Source organism: Schistocerca nitens, chromosome 1, assembly GCF_023898315.1.
Source record: "Schistocerca nitens isolate TAMUIC-IGC-003100 chromosome 1, iqSchNite1.1, whole genome shotgun sequence".
Classification (NCBI taxonomy): Eukaryota; Metazoa; Arthropoda; class Insecta; order Orthoptera; family Acrididae; genus Schistocerca; species Schistocerca nitens.
In genome coordinates, this window is record NC_064614.1 from 922,055,248 (window position 1) to 922,079,728 (window position 24,481).

The 24,481-nt window shown below is 38.4% G+C and overlaps 1 protein-coding gene across 3 annotated transcripts in view; it reads right to left on the bottom strand.

Moving 5' to 3' along the window:
* Nucleotides 1–391: 391 nt before the first annotated feature.
* Nucleotides 392–24,481, bottom strand: part of LOC126192528 (metastasis-associated protein MTA3) — a 218,031-nt gene continuing 193,941 nt past the window's right edge. The window contains exons 14-17 of one of the 3 annotated variants that reach the window (XM_049932611.1): nt 19,838–20,041; nt 17,239–17,358; nt 8,675–8,955; nt 392–1,749 (exon numbers count right to left, since the gene is read on the bottom strand). In XM_049932611.1, coding sequence (XP_049788568.1) covers nt 8,723–8,955; nt 17,239–17,358; nt 19,838–20,041 — 557 coding nt within the window. In that variant the 3' untranslated portion in view covers nt 392–1,749; nt 8,675–8,722. Of the gene's footprint in view, nt 1,750–8,659; nt 8,956–17,238; nt 17,359–19,837; nt 20,042–24,481 lie in introns of all 3 variants that reach the window. The other 2 variants (XM_049932610.1, XR_007538478.1) reach the window with 2 other exon arrangements.

A 24,481-nucleotide genomic window follows, 5' to 3' on the forward strand; every position in this document is an offset into this window, starting at 1 on the left:
AAGTTACAGGAAAAATAACAAAAGAAGAATTAACAAAAATCCACTCTGGAACATAACACTATATGCTGAAACTACAAAATTGATATATTTGTACAGGATGTCATATTTACCCTAATCCACATTAAAAACAAGCCAAATGACAAAATGAATAAATTTTGGGTATAAAAAATATCCTTTCTTCCTATTTGCTGTAATACTGACATTCTATGTGACATGAGCATACACACAAATTGTCATATTCACTTCCAACTTACCTACAATACTTCATAGAAAGAGAAAGTGTTTAATGATGAAAACATGGCTAAAAAGAAACATTCCTTACAGACGAGGTTTCCCAAGTCAATATCATTTACTGAAAAATGGAACTGTATGTGTGAATGTCTTGCAAATATAATGCTAGCACAGATGTGGTATTTTATTAGATATGGAATTACAAACTGGTCTGCACATCACCACATTGCCACTTGCATTAATGTCTTTAAATATGGCAATAACAGTCAACAACAGGAAGAAACAGACATATCTTAAATAGGATACAGATCTTGGGATGTAATATACATATATGTACAATAATGCAGAACAGGAAAGAAAAAAGTCTATTACTGCTTCCTTTCCCAAACCAATTCTCACATGGCAAAGGTCTCATTACATACACATTCAGATTCACCGAACAGTGCACTATGTGAGGGCCAAAAGCTTTCTTGTAACTAGCAATCCCATTTGAGTTATGTATCAATTTCTTGTCACAGGTGAGCAGTACGTACAACTCCAGTCACTTTTTTTTTTTTTTTTCCTCCAAAAAAGAATTTCTTGGCACACACATTCAAAAAATCCACAATCACTCAAACAGCATAACAAAACTGTTCTTGATGTGATTAATGACCTGCTTCCAGATACACAGGTAATACAGCGGCAGTTAACAAGACACAATAAACTTGTCAGTTTTTCATACCAATAAGCACCAGTAAAATTCACTCTGGATGTAATAATCGCGGAAGAGTAATTACGTATAAATTTTATTTGTGCTTCAAGTTATAAATGTGAATCATGAGCAAAATTTAACAATTTTCCACCAGCAAATGTTACTTACATAAAAAAATTATCACATTCAGGTGGCAACTTATTGTAATGAGTAGTAAGAGGAATGGTAAATCGTTGATACCCTTCACTTTACAAAGAACACTCTTCTGGACAGCCTGTTTGTAACAGAGAAAGGCTGCAAGGAAACACAAACACCACTTTTGTGCTACACATATTCCAATTATACGGTGTCCGATAATAGCACCTGGTTTTGACAATTTCACACTGAAAAATGTGTACAAGAAATCACCATCTGTTTCAGCACATACAGTTCTACCACTTGCTAGGTAGGCAGTGGGCAAGTATTTGTGCAGCAGTTTTTGTAAATAATAACTGAACATTTTGGTACAACGAAAGTTACTATCTTCAGGACTTCACTTCACTTAAATGTCTTCAGAAGTTCACAGCACAAAAGTCATGCATGTACACATGACTGAACTAATCATGCACACAAATCCGCATTACAGCAGCAAACACGAGATCCATCTTGAATCGCAGAGCAGGCTCCCATCTCAAAAGTATAAATTATTTTAACAACAGAGAGTCTGTGGATCATTTTGTCAGTCAAGAATAACCACCATTTCATCTGTCCCCTTGAAGTTGAGTTTTCTCCACGGTTTCCTGGCTGCCCGCCTCAGTTCCGTACCCGTCAACTGTCTTCTCATTTTCCTGAAAAGTATAATAATTTCTTTATATTTTTGCACATCTGCTTTTAGTAAAACAAAATAGTATTACTCCTCCACAATTACGAAAGAACAGTTGTCTAGAAAGATGAAAACATTTGTGCTCGATGGGCACAGTAGTAGCGCCCACCACCACCATCTTTTTTCATATTACCCTGCATACAAATCGATTAAGTAAAGGATGAACCTTGCAAACATAATGAGTGGGCAGCTTCATATTTACAAATTTGAAACATACATTTTGAGCCTTAAACGATTTAGAAAAGCCACAGCAGAACTAAACTGAATTGGTAGTGTTGCAATTGAAACTCCCCACCCCTTGAATACAAGTTCAGTATCTTCACCATTAACCTTATTTGGTCAAAAACATTCAGTTTTAAGGGGGAAGACATTTCTCAATGATTAATTTACAAACCTGATGAGTGAATAAATAACTATGGACGACAGAGATGAGTCTTTTTTATTACATTGTGGGCAAAGATAAGACAACGAAACACTAGAAAGCAAGTATCACCAATGTTCAAACGGCATTTATGACCATTATTAGCAATTTTATATATTCCACGTGGGAAAAATATATCTAAAAACAAAGATTCTGTAACTTACCAAACGAAAGCGTTGGTATGTTGATAGACACAATAACAAACACAAACACACACACAAATTTCAAGCTTTCGCAACCCACAGTTGCTTCATCAGGAAAGAGGGAAGGAGAGGGAAATATGAAAGGATGTGGGTTTTAAGGAAAAGGTTAAGGAGTCATTCCAATCCCGGGAGCGGAAAGACTTACCTTGGGGGGAAAAAGGGACAGGTATACACACTCGCATTGCTTGTGTCTGTATATGTGTGGATGGATATGTGTGTGTGTGTGCGAGTGTATACCCGTCCTTTTTTCCCCCTAAGGTAAGTCTCTCCGCTCCCTGGGATTGGAATGACTCCTTACCCTCTCCCTTAAAACCCAAATCCTTTCGTCTTTCCCTCTCCTTCCCTCTTTCCTGACGAGGCAACCGTTGGTTGCGAAAGCTAGAATTTTGTGTGTATGTTTGTGTTTGTTTGTGTGTCTATCGACGTGCCAGCGCTTTCGTTTGGTAAGTCACATCATCTTTGTTTTTTATGGCATCTCTGCCCAAACTCTTTGTCTTTAAATATGTCTGCTTGTGTCTGTATATGTGTGGATAGATATGTGTGTGTGTGCGCGCGCGAGTGTATACCCGTCCTTTTTTCCCCCTAAGGTAAGTCTTTCCGCTCCCGGGATTGGAATGACTCCTTACCCTCTCCCTTTAAAACCCACATCCTTTCGTCTTTCCCTCTCCTTCCCTCTTTCCTGATGAGGCAACAGTTTGTTGCGAAAGCTTGAATTTTGTGTGTGTGTGTTTGTGTGTCTATCGACTTGCCAGCACTTTTGTTACCAAATGAAAGTGCTGGCAGGTCGACAGACACACAAACAAACCAGACATACCAACAATTAAAGGGAACAGCCATGGGTACCAGGATGGCCACTTCGTATGCCAACCTATTCATGGGTCGCTTAGAGGAAGCCTTCTTGGTTACCCAGGCCTGCCAACCCAAAGTTTGGTACAGATTTATTGATGACATCTTCATGATCTGGACTCACAGTGAAGAAGAACTCCAGAATTTCCTCTCCAACCTCAACTCCTTTGGTTCCATCAGATTCACCTGGTCCTACTCCAAATCCCATGCCACTTTCCTTGATGTTGACCTCCACCTGTCCAATGGCCAGCTTCACACGTCCGTCCACATCAAACCCACCAACAAGCAACAGTACCTCCATTACGACAGCTGCCACCCATTCCACATCAAACGGTCCCTTCCCTACAGCCTAGGTCTTCGTGGCAAACGAATCTGCTCCAGTCCGGAATCCCTGAGGCATTACACCAACAACCTGACAACAGCTTTCGCATCCCGCAACTACCCTCCCGACCTGGTACAGAAGCAAATAACCAGAGCCACTTCCTCATCCTCTCAAACCCAGAACCTCCCACAGAAGAACCACAAAAGTGCCCCACTTGTGACAGGATACTTTCCGGGACTGGATCAGATTCTGAATGTGGCTCTCCAGCAGGGATACGACTTCCTCAAATCCTGCCCTGAAATGAGATCCATCCTTCATGAAATCCTCCCCACTCCACCAAGAGTGTCTTTCCGCCGTCCACCTAACCTTCGTAACCTCTTAGTTCATCCCTATGAAATCCCCAAACCACCTTCCCTACCCTCTGGTTCCTACCCTTGTAGCCGCCCCCGGTGTAAAACCTGTCCCATGCACCCTCCCACCACCACCTACTCCAGTCCTGTAACCCGGAAGGTGTACACGATCAAAGGCAGAGCCACATGTGAAAGCACCCACGTGATCTACCAACTGACCTGCCTACACTGTGACGCATTCTATGTGGGAATGACCAGCAACAAACTGTCCATTCACATGAATGGACACAGGCAGATAGTGTTTGTTGGTAATGAGGATCACCCTGTGGCTAAACATGCCTTGGTGCACGGCCAGCACATCTTGGCACAGTGTTACACCGTCCGGGTTATCTGGATACTTCCCACTAACACCAACCTATCCGAACTCGTGAGATGGGAACTTGCTCTTCAATATATCCTCTCTTCCCGTTATCCACCAGGCCTTAATCTCCGCTAATTTCAAGTTGCCGCCACTCATACCTCACCTGTCATTCAACAACACCTTTGCCTCTGCACTTCTGCCTCGACTGACATCTCTGCCCAAACTCTTTGTCTTTAAATATGTCTGCTTGTGTCTGTATATGTGTGGATGGATATGTGTGTGTGTGTGTGTGTGTGTGTGTGTGTGTGTGTGTTGGGATCGGTGACAGCGCATGCATGTGTACCGGAGTTATTCTCATTTAAGACGGTGTTCTTCGGCAGTCAATCCTCACTGACTACTTTAAACATCTCGAGTACGGAATGTTTGAGCATGTGCCGCTAGCAACATAATCCTAATTACCGAGTGATGATGGCCTCTTTACTATGCTTAAACTTATGAAGCAGTGATGCAGTGAAAGAAACTGTCACTGAGCAGCTAAATAACTTGAGTAAAAAGTGTAGAAAATCTCATTTTGTGTTACAATAACTGTTTTGCTTTGTGTTATGACTACACAGAAAACAATTTTTTGTTTTTCGCAAGTCTCCAAGAAATTTTACCATATTCCCATAATTTCTGCATTTTATTTATTTATTCATTTTTTTTTTTTTTTTAAATTTGAAGATGTTCTTTTTCTGAACTACACCTTTAAAATGAAGGCACTGTTCTCATTATGTTGCAGAATATTAGTTCATTCCATATAATAAATCCTCAGAGTTTAAACCAAAGCCAACTGCACAGAACTAAAACATTGTAACGTCATGTTAAATGGTAGCAATGGGAAACATAATTCGAGACAGTATTTTTTCTTTTCTTTTTTCTTTCTTTCTTTAAAAAAAAGAGAGAGAAAGAGAGAGAGAGAGAGAGAGAGAGAGCAGTGTACTAGCAACATATTAAGAGCTTCAAAATGAAAAAACTACACATTACTAAACAACATACAGAAACCGACCCCCCCCCCCAATATTTTTTAAAGAAAAGGGGGAATGATGTAAAACTCTTTATCACCAGAGAAATCACTTCCAAGAAATCCTTTCACAAGTTAAAAAGGTATAGATACAGATTAAACAAATAATCTGTTTTATACTAGATAACTACATAGCTTTTTTTCAGTTTGTCAAGTCAAATAAAACACGTTACAGCTATTAAAGGACAAAACTGATAATCAAATACTGCTAATGGTTATTGTCATGAAAAAGAAAAAAGAAAAAAAAGGAAAAAAAATGGTTTGGCTTGAAATGTGGTCACAAACTGCAATAAGACAGTTTTATGCGTGTGCTCATAAATAATGGAATTGTGATAAAAACAAACAGATAACACAGTAATTTTACACTATCATAGTGTAAAATTCTACGTGGGATATAAACAACTAACACTTTGACTGCTTTGGACGTGTTAACTGTCATGCTCCACTCTTCCCCAGGTGCTGAGTACGAGTTTAAAAACAGCCTGTGTGTTTTCCTTAAGCACTATTGACATGTTTAGTTGTTCCCTTCCACTAACCCTCTCACTGCTGAAGATGAGTTACTTCCATACCTCAGTGAATAAAGAAGTTTCAAGTAGTTATCAAACAACACACATGACTTTTTGCAACCTATTATTTGCCAGCAACCTTGTTTTGTTATCTTCAACCATTTATGAAATATGATAATTGCTATGAACACAATTTCCGATTTACAGGAATGGAATTGGGCGCACCATATGTGACAGTCCGCTGGATATAAAGACAGGCAACTCAAAATAGAATACGTAGAGCTTATAAAATAGATGCACTGGAGAATTCCAAATAAACCATTAGCAATATCCAAGAAAAATCAGAAGGAAATCATGAATGTGAAAGTTGAGGAAAAGACAAATACCATAAGGGACCACTATGTAAAACTTAGCAAGATTTTTTTGACAAACTATTAAACTGCAATGAACCAAAGAGACATTTCCCACTTTCATTCCTGAAAGGTACTTATAGAACTAATTCAAGACGTGAAAACCAACAAAGCAGCAGATGAAGAAAAAATTGCCACAGGATTCTGGAACTGACTAATGGAAATTGATGGCAAACAATAAAACAGATGAATATCATTCTTAACAGTTATATACAAGGTCCTTTCCCAGGGCACTACATGATAGGTTAGAGAAGTAGGTAGAAGCAAAGACTGGGGAGCATCAAGATGGATTTAGGAAAGTAACGTAATTATGCAGAGCAGATCCTGCATCATGAGCTCATAAACCACAAAAGAATGACGAGATGCATGCCCTACGTTGCTGTGTTTGAGGACTGCAAAAAAATGTGTGGCTCTGTTGACAAAATGTCTCTGAAACAGTGGAAGAGTCGAGAAAACAAGAAAAATGATTTGCCAAAAACTAATAAACACAAAATCTAAAATTAAATCTTTAGGCGAGATATTTGAAGCTTTCGAGGTGTGAACATGTGTTAGACAAGGAGATGGTCTATCCCCTATTTTGTGCAATTGTGTCCTCAAAAAAGTGATCGAAGAATGGGAAGAACAACTTGGAAAAAGTGGGGTAAGTGACCTGGTAGACTATAAAAACAATTCGCTCTTTCGTTTTTACTCATGATCTTACAATACTGTCAAGAGCCCCATTTCAATGAACATAACAGAAAAATCATGTCTTTCAAGTATCTTATGCATAAACAAAAGATATAACGACTATAAAAGATGCTCCAAAGTACAAGAACACTGATTACAGAAAAATTAATAGTGTCAATAAATTTAAGTAGCTTGGTGAGATAATAAAAAAAGAATGGCTGGGACAAGAGGGCTAACAAATTCAGAACAAGGATATTGGAAACAACTTTGCAGTTGTTAAAACAAACTACAATAAAATGACTGCCTCCTCTCAAGACAAATTACAGTACTATGTTAAAATAAAATAAAATGTTTAACACAGCCAAATGCCTGATTTGACTGAGGAGGGAAGAAATGGAAAACATGGGGAAGAAAGACAGGAAAATCTTAAGAAAAATATTGGGCCAATTAAAAAAAAATCATGAATTCCAGAATAGAAATAATGAAGACTTCTACACGGAAATTTAACAACTAAATGTAACTTTGAGAAAACTCTTGATGTTTTACAGCCATCTGGTTTAGATGAATGAAAACAGGTTACGCAAGAGAAATTCTGAACATGCTGACCAGAAAAAATCTCCTTGGCGCAAGTGTCTCCAAGCAATTGGAAGCAATCTGAAAGAGATGAAAATTTAACATCAAATTCTGAATTGAGATACCAAACTATGACTTTAGATACCAGTATCCAGAGGAAATCAAAAAAGAAAACTGGAGAAAAATCATCAAAATTTCATAAACAACTCTGATCCAAGGAAAAATGAGTGGCAAAACCAGAAGTTGCATTAGACGTAGTTATTTATGTGGTCCACAGGATGCCCAAACTAGGTAAAACAATGTTTAGTAGCACACCACCACACCAACGACAATTTATCTGTATAATAAAGGTGTTTAGCACAATACAAGAATAACAATAAAAACAGCAGCAACAACATCAAGCACGTGTGCTCTTTTTCGCTTTACCACAACTGACTAGGATTACCAAGGTCTGCTTCCTCGAATACAGTGAACATTTTTGGAATGTGAATACAATCTGCTGTCATATTCTATTACAGCCTCTGTTAATTCCCCTGTGTAACTGACCATATCGATCTTCCCTTTCTCTTTTTTGAGTTAAATCTGGGGAAGGAGCTTACAGAATGCAAAGACAAAATTTCCACTGCCTTGTGTCAACATAGTCACCTGTTCATTTCTTTATGTAATAATTACAGACTTTTTATTCTCTACTTGCACTGCACTTTTATTCTTACGCATCATAGTTTCTGCATGAAACAAAAATGATACTCACTAAGAAAAAACTTTCAAGTGAAATGTCCTGGACGAGAGACAGAGGACGGAAAACTGCTTAAACAGGTGTGTGTGTGTGGGGGGGGGGAGATTGTAGAAACTCTAGAAATAAAAATGGACTCTCTCTCTCTCTCTCTCTCACACACACACACACACACACACACACGCACACACACACACACACACACACACACACACACACATACTGAAAAGCCAATATTTTGTTGTTCCTGTCATGTTTACACTTCTGAATCTATTACTATAGAAAATGAACCACTCACCCCCACTTCACAGCCTATAAAAACAATAGTAATGAAACAAAAGCATGGAATTTTATTTTTCTTATTAATGTGTAGTGTTTTGCCAAGAAGGCATAGAGTACCAACTGAAGCAATTGCATATCTCACTTGCATATGTATCACCTAAGGGTTTTTTGATGTGCATGTCTTCTAATGTACCGAAGAGTTCACTCACTTGGTACCCTCTGTGGATCTAAAGTACACATCATCTGGTGCATCTGTCCAAGATGTTACTTGCTTTCGACCACTACCAGAACGGATCATTGTTGCCATTTTGGGTTTTCCATTCAGGTGATTGATGACAGATCGCCCCACCACAGGTGGGAAGTTTTCTGGTCCTCGCGAAGGTGCTATTTCTTTATTGGGTCGTTTCGCAGGAGGGCCCGGTTGTGGTACAACAATACCTGAAAAAGTTGATGTTTCATAAGTACACACACTGCAATGCATTTGTGAGACAATAACCATATCAATATAAAACTGGATAGCAAGATGACAACATTTATAGAATTTAAAAGCAGTTATGACTCAATGATTATTTAAACAATATGTGACAATTCAAGGCAATACAGATACACCTTTCTCGTTTTCCTCCGCAGCACAACTTTTGTATATGACTTGAGAAATCTTCCCTGTCACTCATGATCACTTCAGAATACTGTTTACGAAATACTACAGATACATTGTCTACTTTTTATAATTGTCCATTTCTACCATTGCAGGTTCAGCTATCAGTGAATACGAAAGTTAAGACGTGAGTTACGTAAATTAAAAGCTTTAAGAACATACCTTCATCCCATTCCAGATCTGATTTGAAGCCACCAACAGAAAGAAAATAAATGTTATGGTCGAATAAATTATACTCTCAACAAAAACAATTATGTATACATAATTACTAGACAATAACAAACTGTTCTGGAACTTAAGAAGCCAAACTATTGCAATGGTTACATCTATGCAAGTACATATGCATACGTTACACCGATATCAATGGCGAATGTTTGTAAATAGCATACAAGACTACTCACATAAAAAGAGATATCTGTTGTGTTTTAGATCTTCTGTTTTCTGTCAGTTCAGAGAGCAGATTTACACATAGGCATACCAATCTGCTACTTGTGCTAGGTTGCATAAATTATTATTATTTATTTTATGGCCTTCATTAGACCACTGTAGTCAAAACTTGGTTGCATAAATAATAAGTTTAAAACTATCTCAAAATTTCATTCTGAAGAGTTTTGTCTACTATTTATTTATAATATTTATAGGGAAAAAAGCTACTTATTGGAAGCAACAAATGGGACACACACAAGGAAAGAATTTTATACATGTCATCTTTTGGAACCAGGGGCTCCTTTCTCACCAGACAAATAAAAAAGTCAAATAAAAGGAAATGAACCTGACAACACTTTTTCTGTATCTTGAAGCTGTGCTGACCCAAATGTAACCCATACTTTTTCCCTAAAATTTGGCTAGTGATGGTTTTTTAATTCGGAAGGGAGCAACAATATCATTAGTGTTTGGAAATTAATTGTTGTATATGATGTAACAATGTCACTATATTACATTGTTGAAATTTCTTTTAACTGCGGACTATCATCATGTTCACAGTTCTGTTACTCTTAAAGACAGGGTATGCACAGCTTTTCCTCTGACTAACAAGCAAAATAAAGTCTTCACTATTGAGTGGTAATGTCAAAAGAAAATTGTCAGCACTGTTATGATGCTAATTCCAAACTCTCCATTATTTGTTACACAAAGAGCACATCTAATAGAGAAGCTAACAAAAACCTTGGTTCAAATGAATCCAATATGTGTCATACAAATGCATTGAAGAATATGTTGCAGACTGCTATTTCATCGCGCAAATCTCACAGATGGCTAAAAGCTGGAAAACATTCTGCACTTGATATATTTTTTTGTACTAGTTAAAAGGACAGATGGAATAAAAATATCTTGACAAATAATCCAGTTAACAGCTTTGGAAATAAGTGAAGACCTCAAGCATACCACAGACTGAATTCCATGGGAGTATCAGCTGGTGCTGCAGTTTTATGCACAGAAATGACCCCTCTATCTCAGGAAGCACTTCATTAGCACAGACTCTGTCAGAAGTCAAGTTTAATTCAGTGACTACTTTCCTAGTACTTTCTGTTGTGATAGTAGAGTCTCATTTATGGGTGTAAGACTAGGATCACTCAGATCAGAAGTGAAAAATCATACGATTTAAATCTCTAAGATTAAATGTCTCTTGCATTATGTATAGCACATTGGTCATTGTCAATCAAGTATGGTAGTCACTTGTACATACCCTCTATACAAAATCGGCACCAGCGATGAGTACGGACAGGAAAATTTGGCAAAAACAATAACACAAAAAATAATGCGAAATTAGTAGCTTTTAGCAAAATAAGGCGAAATCAGTGATATTTATGAGATTTTACAAAAATTTGTTATTTCATTACATAACAATTTTATAAATCTGAGGATGTCAGTTTACTATTCATAACTGATAGTTACTGAATGTTAAAAGTGCATTTTGACTTCTTATCTTCTCAGGACTGAAGGTCACATATCATCTTAAACAACAGTTAAGTTACCGTGTAACGAACTTTGATGTGATGACAAAAACAGCACAGAATTTAGAGAAAATGCCGAATTCAGCAAAAGTCAATGGCAAATTTGGCAAAAATCAGCATAGAGTTTTACAAGGGACCAACAAATTTGGCCAAAACAACGCCAGATCAGGCACAACAACACTGAATTTGGCAAAAATAGTAGATTTAGAAGAAATACAGAACCAACACTGAATTGGGCAAAAACACCACCAAACTCGACAAAAAGCTACGCTGAATTTGAAAAATACACCATATTTGGCAGCAAACTACATCAAATTTGGCGAAAAAAGACCAAATTGACAAAAAAATACCAAATATATATTTTAAAAAAACCAACTTGGTATAGAACATCATCTAAAAACAAAAATGGAATTTGGTCAAAATACAGCGATTACGTCAAAAAACTACTTTTAAACATGCGGAAAACAATACCGAATTTGGCTAAGAAACATACAGAATGTGGCAAAAAACACCAAATTTGCACAAAAATAACATTGAATTTGGCTGTAAAATAAAATGATTTTTTTCTGTCCCTATTGATGAGATGAACCATGGACCTTGCTGTTAGTAGGGAGGCTTGCATGCCTCAGTGATACATATAGCTGTACCATAGGTGCAACCACAATGGAGGAGTACCTGTGGAGAGGCCAGACAAACGGTTGGTTCCTTAAGAGGGGCAGCAGCCTTTTCAGTAGTTGCAGGGGCAACAGTCTGGATGATTGACTGATCTGGGCTTATAATATCAACCAAAACAGCCTTGCTGTGTTGGTACTGTAAACGGCTAAAAGTAAGGGGAAACTAAAGCTGTAATTTTTCCCAAGAGCATGCAGCTCACCTGTATGGTTAGATGATGAAGGGAGTCCTCTTGGGTAAAATATTCCATATATATAATCAAATAAGGGTAAGGCAGGATTAGGTGGGGGAAAAAAATTTAAATAAATAGGAATACGGATAAGGTACTATGAACAGCGTAACAAATGCATTATTGTAGCTAAGATAGACATGAAGCCCACACCCACCACAGTGTATATATGCCAACTAGCTCACAGATGGAGGAGGAGATTGAGGAAATGTATGATGAGAGAAAAGAAATTATTCAGATAGTTAACGGAGACGAAAATTTAAGTCATGGGGGACTGGAATTTGACAGCAGGGAAAGGAGGAGAAGGAAAAGTAGTGGGAGAATGTGGACAGCAGGACAGGAATGAAACAGGAAGCCGCCTGCTAGAATTTTCCACACAGTTTAATTGCATCATAGCTAACACTTGGTTTAAGAATCATGAAAGAAGGTTGTATACATGGATGAGACCTGGAAAAATTGGAAGGTTTCAGGATGATTATATAATGGTAAGATGGAGATTTAGGAACCAGATTTTAAATTGTAAGACATTTCCAGGGACAGATGTGGACTCTGACCACAATTTATTGGTTATGAACTGCAGAATAAAACTGAAGAAACTGTGTAAAGGCAGGAATTTAAGGCCATGGGATGTAGATAAACTGAAAGAACCAGAGGTTGTAGAGAGTTCCAGAGAGAGCATTAGGGAATGATTGACAAGAATGGGGGAAAGAAATAAAATATAAGAAGAATGGGTAGCTTTGAGAGATGAAATAGTGAAAGCAGCATAGGATCAAGTAGGAAAAAGACAAGGGCTAGTAAAAATCGTTGGATAACGCAGGAGATACTGTATTTTATTGACAAAAGGAGGAAATATAAAAATGCAATAAATGAACCGGTGAAAGGAAATAGCAATGTCTCAAAAATGAGATCAACAGGAAGTGCAAAATGGCAAAGCAGGGATGGCTAGAGTGCAAATGTAAGGATTTATAAGCATGTATCACTAGGAGGTAAGATGGATACTGCCTACAAGAAAATTAAAGAGATCTTTGGAGAAAAGGGAACCACCGGTATGAATATCAAGAGCTCAGATGGAAAACCAGTCCTAAGCAAAGAAGAGAAAGCAGAAAGATGGCAGGAGTACACAGGGCAATCATAATTAATGGCGTAAATGCATACAGTGAAATATCTAGGGATGGAAGAATAACTAACGAAATTAATAGGAGATTACAGAAGGGAGGCAATTTCTACCAAATAATAAAACACCTGATTTGGAATAATGAAGTTTCAGAAAGAGCAAAACTCCTTTTGTATAAGAATTATTACATCCCTATTGTCACCTATGGTGGAGAAACATGAACAATGACAGGAAGGGACTGGAGCAGACTGCAAGCAGGGGAAATGAAATTTCTCAGAACAGTTAAGGGAAAAACAAGAATGGACAGAGTAAGGAATGTAGAGGTTAGAAAGGACCTTAAACAAGAAAGTATGAGAGAAGAAATTGAAAGAAAGTGATTAAGATGGTATGAGCATGTTAAGAGGATGCATGGGCCGAGACTCCCCAAAATTATGGAAGAACTAAAGATGGATGAGAGTACATGATACTAGAAGCAAAAAAGTCTCAGAAACATAGGTGTGTTGAGAGGCACGTAAATTATCGAACTATCAGTTTAATAAGTCACAGTTGCAAAATACTGACAAGAATCTTTCACAGAAGAATGGAAAAACTGGTAGAAGCCAACCTCGGAGAAGATCAGTTTGGATTCTGAAGAGAAGTGTAGAAACATGCGAGACAATATTGACCCTATGGCTTATCTTAGAAGATAGGTTCACGAAAGGCAAACCTAGTTTATAGCATTTGTAGATTAGAGAAAGCTTTTGATAATGTTGAATGGATGATGATGATGATGATTTGGTTTGGTTTGTGGGGAGCTCAAGTGCGCTGTCATCAGCACCTGTACGAAGTCCCAATTTTTACACAATCTAATCAAGCCACTGTCATCAATGATGATGATGACGATGACACACAAACACCCAGTCCCAGGGCAGACAAGATTCCCAACCCAGCTGGAAATAAAACCCAGGATCCCATGATCTAGAGACAGATAATGTTGACTGGAATACTCGCATTCAAATTCTAAAGGTGGCAGGAGGAAAATACAGAGAGTGAAAGGCTATTTACAATTTGATGGCAGCTAAGATAGACACGAGGCACGAAAGGGAAGCAGGGAGTAAGAAAGGGTTGTAGTCTATCCCTGATGTTATTCACTCTGTATATTGAGCAAGCAGTGAAGGAAACAAAAAGAAAAATTTGGAGTAGGAATTAAAATCCAGGGAGAAGAAATAAAAACCATGGGAGATTGCGGATGACATTGTAATTCTGTCAGACACAGCAATGGACTTGGAAGAGCAATGAACAGTGTCTTGAAAGCAGGATATACGTAAGATTAACATTAACAAAAGCGAAACGACAATAATGGAATGTCATCTAACTAAATCAGGTGATGCTGAGGGAATTAGATTAGGAAATTAAAACACTTAAAGTGGTAGATGATTTCTGTTATTTGGGAAGGAAACTAACTGATGATTGTTGAAGTCTGGAGGATATAAAATGTATATAGGCAAAGGCAAGAAAAGTGTTTCTGAAGAAGAGAAATTTGTTAACATTGAGTATAAATTAAATGTCAGGAAGTCCTTTCTGAAAGTATCTGTATGGAGTGTAGCCATGCATTAAAGTGAAACATGGACAATAAACAGTTTGGACAAGAAGAGAACAGAAGCTTGGGCAGATCACGTAACTAGTGAGGAGGTACTCAATATAATTGGGAAGAAGAGGAATTCGTTGTACAACCCGACTAGAAGAGGGATTGGTTGGTGGGACGCATGCTGAGGCATAAAGGTACCATTTGTTTAGTGTTGGAGGGAAGTGTGGGCGGTAAAAGATCATAGGGGGAGACCAAGGGATGAATACGGTAAGCAGATTCAGAAGGATGTAGATTGCAGCAGTTACTCAGAGATGATGAAGCTTGCACAGGATAAAGTAGCATGGAGAGCTGCATCAAACCAGTCTTTGGACTGAAGATCACAACAACATTGATGAGATGCTGGTCTTTTGGGAAATGCCGAGCAATATGAGAGTGGCCTACAAGAAGGAAACAGGTGTCTCATTACAAATACCTGGAAATGAAAAACAAAGAATTACTGTGATGTTAGCAGTTACTCAAGAGTGCAAGAGGGCGGACAAGTCCCTCTATGTTATTCTGTAGTGTAAAATTTTGAGCAAGGAAAATTTCACTTAGAGGATTGCGATTTGTTGCAAAGAAATATGCTTTATGACAAAATTAATGATGGACTAGCTAGCTGCAGTTTAAAATCACAGTCTTTGTGTACTGTTCAGTATGAAAGTGTTGCTTGTGATGGATGTCTTTAAGCATCATCTCGCACCTTCAGTAAAGAATAAAGTTGCTGCAATGTAGACAGACCTAGTTGTTGTGCCTGGAGGTATCACTTCGAAGCTGCAAGTGCTTGATGCCATGGTAAACAAGACATTTAAACGTCACCTCTGAAAACACTAATGCAATTGGCTTTTAGAAGGGACTCATATGCTCACGCCATCTGGCAAGATAAAAAAGCCATCAGTGTGTGTGTGTGTGTGTGTGTGTGTGGGTTCCCTCTTCATGGCGCACATTATCACTAGTTAATATCGTCAAAGAGTTCAAGAAGTACTGCATGTCTAGTGCGAGGACAATTTACTTTGTCAAGAGATTGGCAAAATATTCAGAGAGATGAAACAATACCAGAGGTAAAATTAATATTAACATCAGAGAAGACTGACAAGATGGCTAATATTTCTATTTAATTTACTTACATAACAACATTTTAAAAATTGTTAACAGTGACCATACTGTGAACAGTTTTTGTAAATTGATAAGATGACAAATTTTTCTCTACTATGTACCTCCCCCTCAAAATTACAGATGTATCTTACATTCATGCCAATAAGGAACTCTTTTGCTTCAAACCTTTCCTTCTGCCAGATGAATGTGCTCTTTGTCCCAAAACTTAAAAAGTTAACAACTTATCATGTGTTTTGTTGTGCTCTCGTTGCTGCTTTGTGAGCAGATTTTTCTCTCTATATTACAAATATTTTCAGTTTCTTGGTCACTCATGAATCCTCCTCCACCTAACGCCCACCACCACAACCACAACTTCATCTGACATCTACTCCTGGATCAAGGTCTTTTCTGGGCCATTATATGCATTGTTTTTAGTTAATGCATCCATGGGGCTCCAGCATATATTCTGATACCATGCATCCATGTGGCTCCTACATGTATTGTAATGTCATATTGACACCTTCAGTTAGGTCACTATCTCAGTCTTCTGTTATCTCTTGGAACCCAGTCAAGAACTTTCTGGGTTGATCTACCATGTAATTGCTTGGCTACATGTTCCACTCTACTTAATTTCCTGTTTGCAAGTAATAATTACATACCTCCTCCAGTGGGGCACTTTCAGTCTGCTTGCTTTCCTGTCTGTGTTAGTCATTCCCAACATGTACTTCCCCACTGCTCACTGCGAAGAAACCCCCAGTTTTAGTATGGTTTTTGCATTTTCTCGTTGCCACAATACAAGCTGGTACAACACACTGACTGTAGACTTTCACTTCCAGACAGTTCAGAAGATTTTTGAAAAGTGTATTTAGTTTACTGTAAGCAGTCCAGGTGAGTTTTACTCTTCTTTTTATTTCTTTCCCGGTCAATCCAACTATCTTCAACTGCCCTAACTACAAAAACTGAACAACTGGTTCTCCAACTACATTATGAAATTTAACTGATTTATTTTTGATGTATATGTTATAAACGTTTTTAAATCTTACAGTAACTGATCTTAAGGTCTTTAAGTTCTTCCACTTATAGTTGTAGTCTGTCAGCAAAACAAAGATAACTGAGGTATGTTCCATCAACAAATACTCCTTCAATTTCTCAGTTCAAGGACCTGAAGACTTTGTCTTACACTGCTGAGAACAGTTACGGTGCTGTGGAATCTCCTTTCTTGACACCTCTTTCATTTACAAATTACTCACTAAACTGATGAACTTACTTTGATTATTATTTAGATAGTTTTATCCTTTAACAAGAATCAAATATTGTTATACCTGATGGTATAATTATATTTACTGCAAATATCACTAAAGTTAATACATCAGCAAATAAGAAGAAAAAGTCTCTTACCATCCATACCATTCACTTCTTCATAAGCTCGCCGCTTCAGAAGAGGTGCAGATACGTTATTGAGGGCAGCTTTTTCAGCTTCTGGTTTATTTGGGACACGTTCATACAGGAGAGTGCCATCTGCAATTATAAGAACAGTATCCTGAAGAACAATTTATGAATGATACTACACTAAATCTGCCAACAACAGCTGCTATTAAAACAATGCTCTTGATAACATACAACAATAAAAATCTATTAATTTCATAGCAACGGTTGGTGGCTTATTTTACCTGACGATTTGTCTCTCTTATAAATCGTCTATTCCGTCAAGTGTTGTTTCCTGTTACAATCTTAATGTGTTACGAAACAGGTGCCATGTATCATACAACGCTATTTTCTTCCAATCACTTTCCAAGAGTGGAAGTATATGTAATGTTAATAGTCCTAAAGACTATACTGAACTGCAGAAAATTATGTATCGAGTTGCAGTATCACAACATCAATCCTAAATTAGAGCTAGTCACAATGAAATGAATATACCCCTATCCACTGTAATTCTTATGTGTGGAAATATTTTATTTTGTTTGAATTGTCTTAGATTGTTGAGTGGAAAGCTCAATATGAGTGCACCCTTTGTGGAACACTAAAGAAATTATTACTATGAACAGCAATTAGTTACATTAGAAACGTAAGTACACAAGAAATCACAAAAACTGACATGACATGAAATCTGACGTATCCTTCATGTTATGAAGAAGACAATCTCATCACAAACAGTATAGTATTGCTCATCAAAATAAAATATACTCTGTCTGTAATTGTGAAAGGGATTTGAATGAGTTTCCACATTCTTGGAAACCCTGTACCAGCACACTTTTTTTAAAAAAGCTTAGCAGAAGATCTATTCCCTGTGGTGAAATGGAGTTAACACAAGAATAATGGCAAGTAATGCTGAGATGATGTAACCAGTGTGATATCTCAAATTGTTGCAATGGCAATGTAACATTCATATACTATTCCGCAGAGAAACTGTTCCAGACTGATCTTATAGTTCAGTCGAGATCTGCCTATCAGCAAATTAAATGATTTCCTGCCTCAATATCTGGCCACACATGCCTCTTAAGAGAGCAAATATGTCAATGATAGTAGAATGGAACGTCACACCTCTCCTACATTAAAGGACACAATGACTAGATGACTGTGGCCAAGTTGTGAAGAGCAGCACATAGTTCTATTCACAATGCCGAGACATGCCCACAGAGCCTATTGTATCATTCAGCACAACAGTACAGGTGTGTGTGTGTGTGTGTGTGTGTGTGTTTAGAGATAGATAGATAGATAGATAGAGAGAGAGAGAGAGAGAGAGAGAGAGAGAGAGAGAGAGAGAGAGGACTTTTCTTGGCTGCTTAATGATTTGCATGTTCTGTGTTGATGCAAATTTGGTGAAGTCATCAATATTGTTTTTGAAGTGATGTTGTTGTTGTTGTTGTGGTCTTCAGTCCTGAGACTGGTTTGATGCAGCTCTCCATGCTACTCTATCCTGTGCAAGCTTCTTCATCTCCCAGTACCTACTGCAACCTACATCCTTCTGAATCTGCTTAGTGTATTCAGCTCTTGGTCTCCCCCTACGATTTTTACCCTCCACGCTGCCCTCCAATACTAAATTGGTGATCCCTTGATGCCTCAGAACATGTCCTACCAACCGATCCCTTCTTCTGGTCAAGTTGTGCCACAAACTTCTCTTCTCCCCAATCCTATTCAATACTTCCTCGTTTGTTATGTGATCTACCCATCTAATCTTCAGCATTCTTCTGTAGCACCACATTTCGAAAGCTTCTATTCTCTTCTTGTCCAAACTATTTGCTGTCCATGTTTCACTTCCATACATGGCTACACTCCATACAAATACTTTCAGAAATGACTTCCTGACACTTAAATCTATACTCGATGTTAACAAATTTCTCGTCTTCAGAAACGCTTTCCTTGCCATTGCCAGTCTACATTTTATATCCTCTCTACTTCGACCATCATCAGTTATTTTGCTCCCCAAATAGCAAAACTCCTTTACTACTTTAAGTGTCCCATTTCCTAATCTAATACCCTCAACATCACCCTATTTAAATATGTCTGCTTGTGTCTGTATATGTGTGGATGGATATGTGTGTGTGTGCGAGTGTATACCTGTCCTTTTTTCCCCCTAAGGTAAGTCTTTCCGCTCCCGGGATTGGAATGACTCCTTACCCTCTCCCTTAAAACCCACATCCTTTCGTCTTTCCCTCCCCTTCCCTCTTTCCTGATGAGGCAACAGTTTGTTGCGAAAGCTTGAATTTTGTGTGTGTGTTTGTGCTTGTTTGTGTGTCTATCGACCAGCCAGCGCTTTCGTTCGGTAAGTCACATCATCTTTGTTTTTAGATATATTTAATGACACATACCTATACATTAAAATTTTATGTGTAATAAAAGATACAACTATTATATCCTCTTTTCCGCTCACAGGACGTTCTTGTACAGTTCTGTTTTTCTACACCGTCTTTCTGGATATCACACAACACTCCAAGCCCAACAGTATTAATAGATATTCTATTTCTACAACACATGAAACATAATAATTACAAACCTGGTGCTTTTGGAGGTTTTGGAAAAGAAACATGATCAGGTTTTGGCAGCATATCTTTGGCTGTGAGGATTAGCCAGTCAGGAGTGACAAGATTTGACTGTCCTAACCTGTTTGCAATGTATGTTACGCTACCTCTCTCTTTTTTCCGATATCTCATTAACTCTTTCAGTTCCAGCATTGTCTTCCCTCCCATATGTAGCTGGCCTGAAATTACAAAAGAGGAATTTCAAAATTAAAAAATAATTGCAACGTATCTACATACTTAAATTATATTCAAACGCCTGTTACAAGTAATGACACAACAATTGCCACTAAAAGCAATTATGGTGTACCACTTTCAAAGAAATTTAACAATAGTTAGCATACATTACAGCTCCTCACTACAAACATTTGAGCTGAATGGAAAAATTAACTGTCACTGCCAAGTTTCAAGTTCATTAATATTGTTATCAGATATAGAAAATGAGGAATGGAATGTTTTGCATGGCCAGAGACTTTTTGTGCAAAATTATTTCATATGTATGGTGTATGTATTACTTCCTCAGTTTCATCCAAACAGTAAGAAGGGTGTGAAGAACACTGATGTGAAGCTATAGGACTATTCACTTAGCATCAAAAATTCATTTACAAGCATTCACCACCATTATCAGCATGACTGAAATTTTTGTTTTCAAAACCTCAAAATTACCTCAAACATGAAATGCAGGCATGGCCAAAACAACAACAACAACAAAGGTGTATATACACAAGAGTTGTAGATTTGGGTATAAGCTAGGATGAATTAATTAAATGTGCCAGAAAATAAACATACATGGATCTCAATACCACCTTTCACTTGGCAGCAAAGAAAAAAGAAATTCTGATGACAATATGTTGCCCGCCCATCACATGAAATCATCATTACTGGATACTTTAAAGTTCCTTTGGTCAATGACTATAGGGGGTATTTTGTTTTCATGTGCAGCTCTAGCTAGAGAAGTATGAACTATGAAACAAACACGGCACGCATGTCACTGTTGTCAACTCGTGACGTGTAGTTCAATATCTGTGGGCCAAAGGGCACAAACAGAGCAAAATTTCACAGGGGTATGTGATGCGTGTATGGGGATGACTGTATGGACCATAGCAATGCCTACAAGCTATGTACATTCATTCGAGAGGGCTGCGTGAACCTTAGTGATTCACCAGGCTCCATGTGGCAGGTAACAGCAGCAACCCCACAGAATGTCAGAGTCATTGAGGCACCAATTCTGAACAACCAGCATGTGCAGTTGTCAACCTTATAGCAGCAGTTCAACATTTCCTTTGGTACAATGTATGATATTGTTCGTGACACTGAAATTTTGTTAAATTAGTGCTCCATGGGTGCCTAAGAACCTGACAAACAACTACAAGGGCCAGCGAATGATTACAAGCTTGGATCAATTAATGCACTATGCCACAGAAGGGTGTGACTTTCTGAAAGGAATCATCACTGGTGATGAGTCATGGCATTTCACTAGATGCCCAAAACCAAACAGGCCTCTATGGAGGGCAAACTCCACAATATTAATGCTGATGGTGTCAAACTTCTTTATGACAATGCTCGTCCCCATGTTGCTGCTCCTCATCACGAGAATATGTCTAATTTGGGTGTGAGGTGTCCAATGCCCACTGCACACTCCGGATCTTGCACCATTGGACTTTTATCCATTTGGTCCCACGAAGAAATTCGTGGCCAGCCAATGGTTTGCAACAGTTAGGAAGTGAAATCAGCAGTTCGCACATGACTTGACACCATCCAACCAGGCTTATATGAACAGGGAATGTTGAAATTGGCACCCATGATAAGAAAAATGTGTTGAGAATGTTTATGACAATGCAGAAAGTGGGTAAAATGTGTAAATTAGTTCATGGTTTGTTTTTTCTTTTTTACCCGTTTGATAACAACATTTTTGTGTGTTTCTCTTCAATCTTTCCTTCTACTGGTTGTTGTGTGTTTCTTTTCAATCTTTCCTTCTACTGGTTGAGCTTCATTCATTCAGACATATTTCTTGTGCTTCATTCAGACCGTACTTAACTGTAGATAACTAAAGTCTGAGGTTTCTATTAATACTGTCCACAGGATCATTAAAATACAACATGAACAGCAAGGGACTCAACATGCTAACCTGAAGTACTTCTGCATCTGTCAATGACTCCTCATCCAAAACAATATGCTACATCTTCCCTACCAGGAATCCTCAATCCCCTCACATATTTCATCTGATACCCCATAAAACTGTACTTTTGATAATAAGTGATAGGTGTGGTACTGTGTGACATGCTTTTTGGAAATCTAGAAATACTGAGGCATTTTAAGAGTTCCTAACTAGGAGCGAGTTATTTAGTCTTACCTGTGTGCTTTGGTTCTTTAGTTTTTTAATCTCTGTGTGTTACTCTAATTTATTACACACAGTTTTTGTGTTTTCCTCAGTGTCTACAGTAGAAGTCTGCAGCATGTGTTGGTAGTCCTTTGTTTGTCTGTGTATGGTAGTTTTCCACGATACGGACTTTTACTGCTGTGTATGGATGCTAGCCGAGTTGGTGACACCTCGCTCTCAGCTCCAGACTGTGTTGGCCTCTGTTACACAGCATGAGGCTGCAGTGGATGGATATCATTGTTGTGGGCCAGCTGTGAGAATCCAATGGATGTCCAGCATGACCCATGAGCCCACCGATCAGTCTACACCAATGGCCAGTCCAGTTACTTCCCACAATCAGGTTGACCCTCACCCGTATTCGGGTGGGCAGTCACCTCAAGAAATGGCAGGCCAGAAAAGACTTCCCAGGGGGTCAAATATAAGGCCTCTCCAATTAACCTGACAAACAGTTTCCAGGTGCTGTCTGTGGCTGACACTGCCCCTCAGTCAGATGCAGTCGCTTGTCTTGTCTCTGAGGAAAGCACTCAGCATGCATGATCTGGGCACTCTCAGAGGATGAGATCATTGGTAGTTGGGAGCTCCAATGATAGGCACACTATGGGGACCCTTAGGGACATGGCTCCCAAGGAGAGGAAAAAAGCCAGTGTGCACTCCATGTGCATACTGGGTGGAGTCACTGCAGATGTGAAACAGGACATTCTGGGTGCCATGAAGAGCACAGGGTGCATCCAACTGCAGGTGGTGGCTCACACTGCTATCAATGATGTGTGTTGCTTTGGATTGTAAGAGAGTCTCTCTCGTTTCGAGCGGCTATTGAAAGTGGTAAAGGCTGCCAGTCTTGCTTGTGAGATGAAAACAGCGCTCACCTTTTGCAGCACAGTTGACAGGACCGATTGCGGACCTCTGGTACAGAGCCGAAGAGCATCTGAATCAGAGGCTCAGAAGGTTCTGTGACCATGTGGACTGCAGATTCCTTAACTTGTGCCATAGGATGATGGGCTTTTGTGTTCCGCTAAATAGGTTAGGAGTTTATTACATGCAGGAGCTTACTAAACAGGTAGAGGGGCTGTGTGGTGTGGGCTGGGCAATTTTTTAGGTTAGAGGGTCTAGGGGAAACACAAGAAGTGCTTCAGTTTCAAAGAATGCAGGTCAAACACAGGAAGAACACATATCTAGGAATTATCGGTATAACAGTTGCAAATTGTCATAGTTGTGCTGGGAAAGTAACAGAGCTCCACGGCCTAAAAGAAAGCACTGCTGCTCAAATTGTTATAGGCACTGAAGGCTTACTAAATTTGGAGATAAGTTCAGCCAAAATTTTTGTTCGGGACCTAACAATGGATAACCTAAATGCAGCTGGTGGTGGCCTGGTTGTTGCTGTTAGAAGTGGCTTTATTTTCCAGTGAAATTGAAGTATGCAGTTTCTGTGAGTTAGTATGAGTAGAGGTCATTCTTGGAAACTGGAATAAAATAATAATTGTATCCTTCTACTAATCTTGTAACTCAGATGATACAATTGCTGAAAGGTTCAAAGAAAACTTAAGTGTAATTTCAAAAAGTCATAGTTGGTGGCGATTTCAATTTACCTTAGATACGATGATGACAATATATATTTAGAACCTGAGGTACGCACAAACCATCATCCAAAATTGTGCTAAATGCATTTCTTGAAGATTATTTCGAGCACTTTGTTCATGAGCCCACACGAAGAGTAATAGTTGCGAGAAGGCACATGACCTACTAGCAACAAATAATCCTGAGCTAATAAAGCATCAAAACAGATACAGGGATTAGTGAATACAGGACTGTCATAGCAAGACTGAATACCACAACTCCCAAATCCACCAAAAATAAATGAAAAATACACTTGTTCAAAAAAGCAAAAAAAAGATTTGCTTGACGTCTTTCTGAGAGACAATCTCCATTCCTTCCAACTTAACAATGTAAGTGTAGACTAGATGTTGCTCGAGTTGAAAGAAACAGTATCAACAGCAATTGAGAGATTTATACCAAATAAATGAACAAATGATGAAGCTGATCCCCTATGGTACACTAAAAAAACCACCACCACCACCACCACATGCAAAATTGAAACGAACATAAAATCCCCAAAATTAGTGATCTTTTACAGAAACTCAAATTTAGCACTGACTTCAATGCAAGATGCTTATAATAGTTTCTAAAACGACATTTAGTCTCAAAACCTGGCAGAAAATCCACAGAGATTCTGGTCACAACCAAA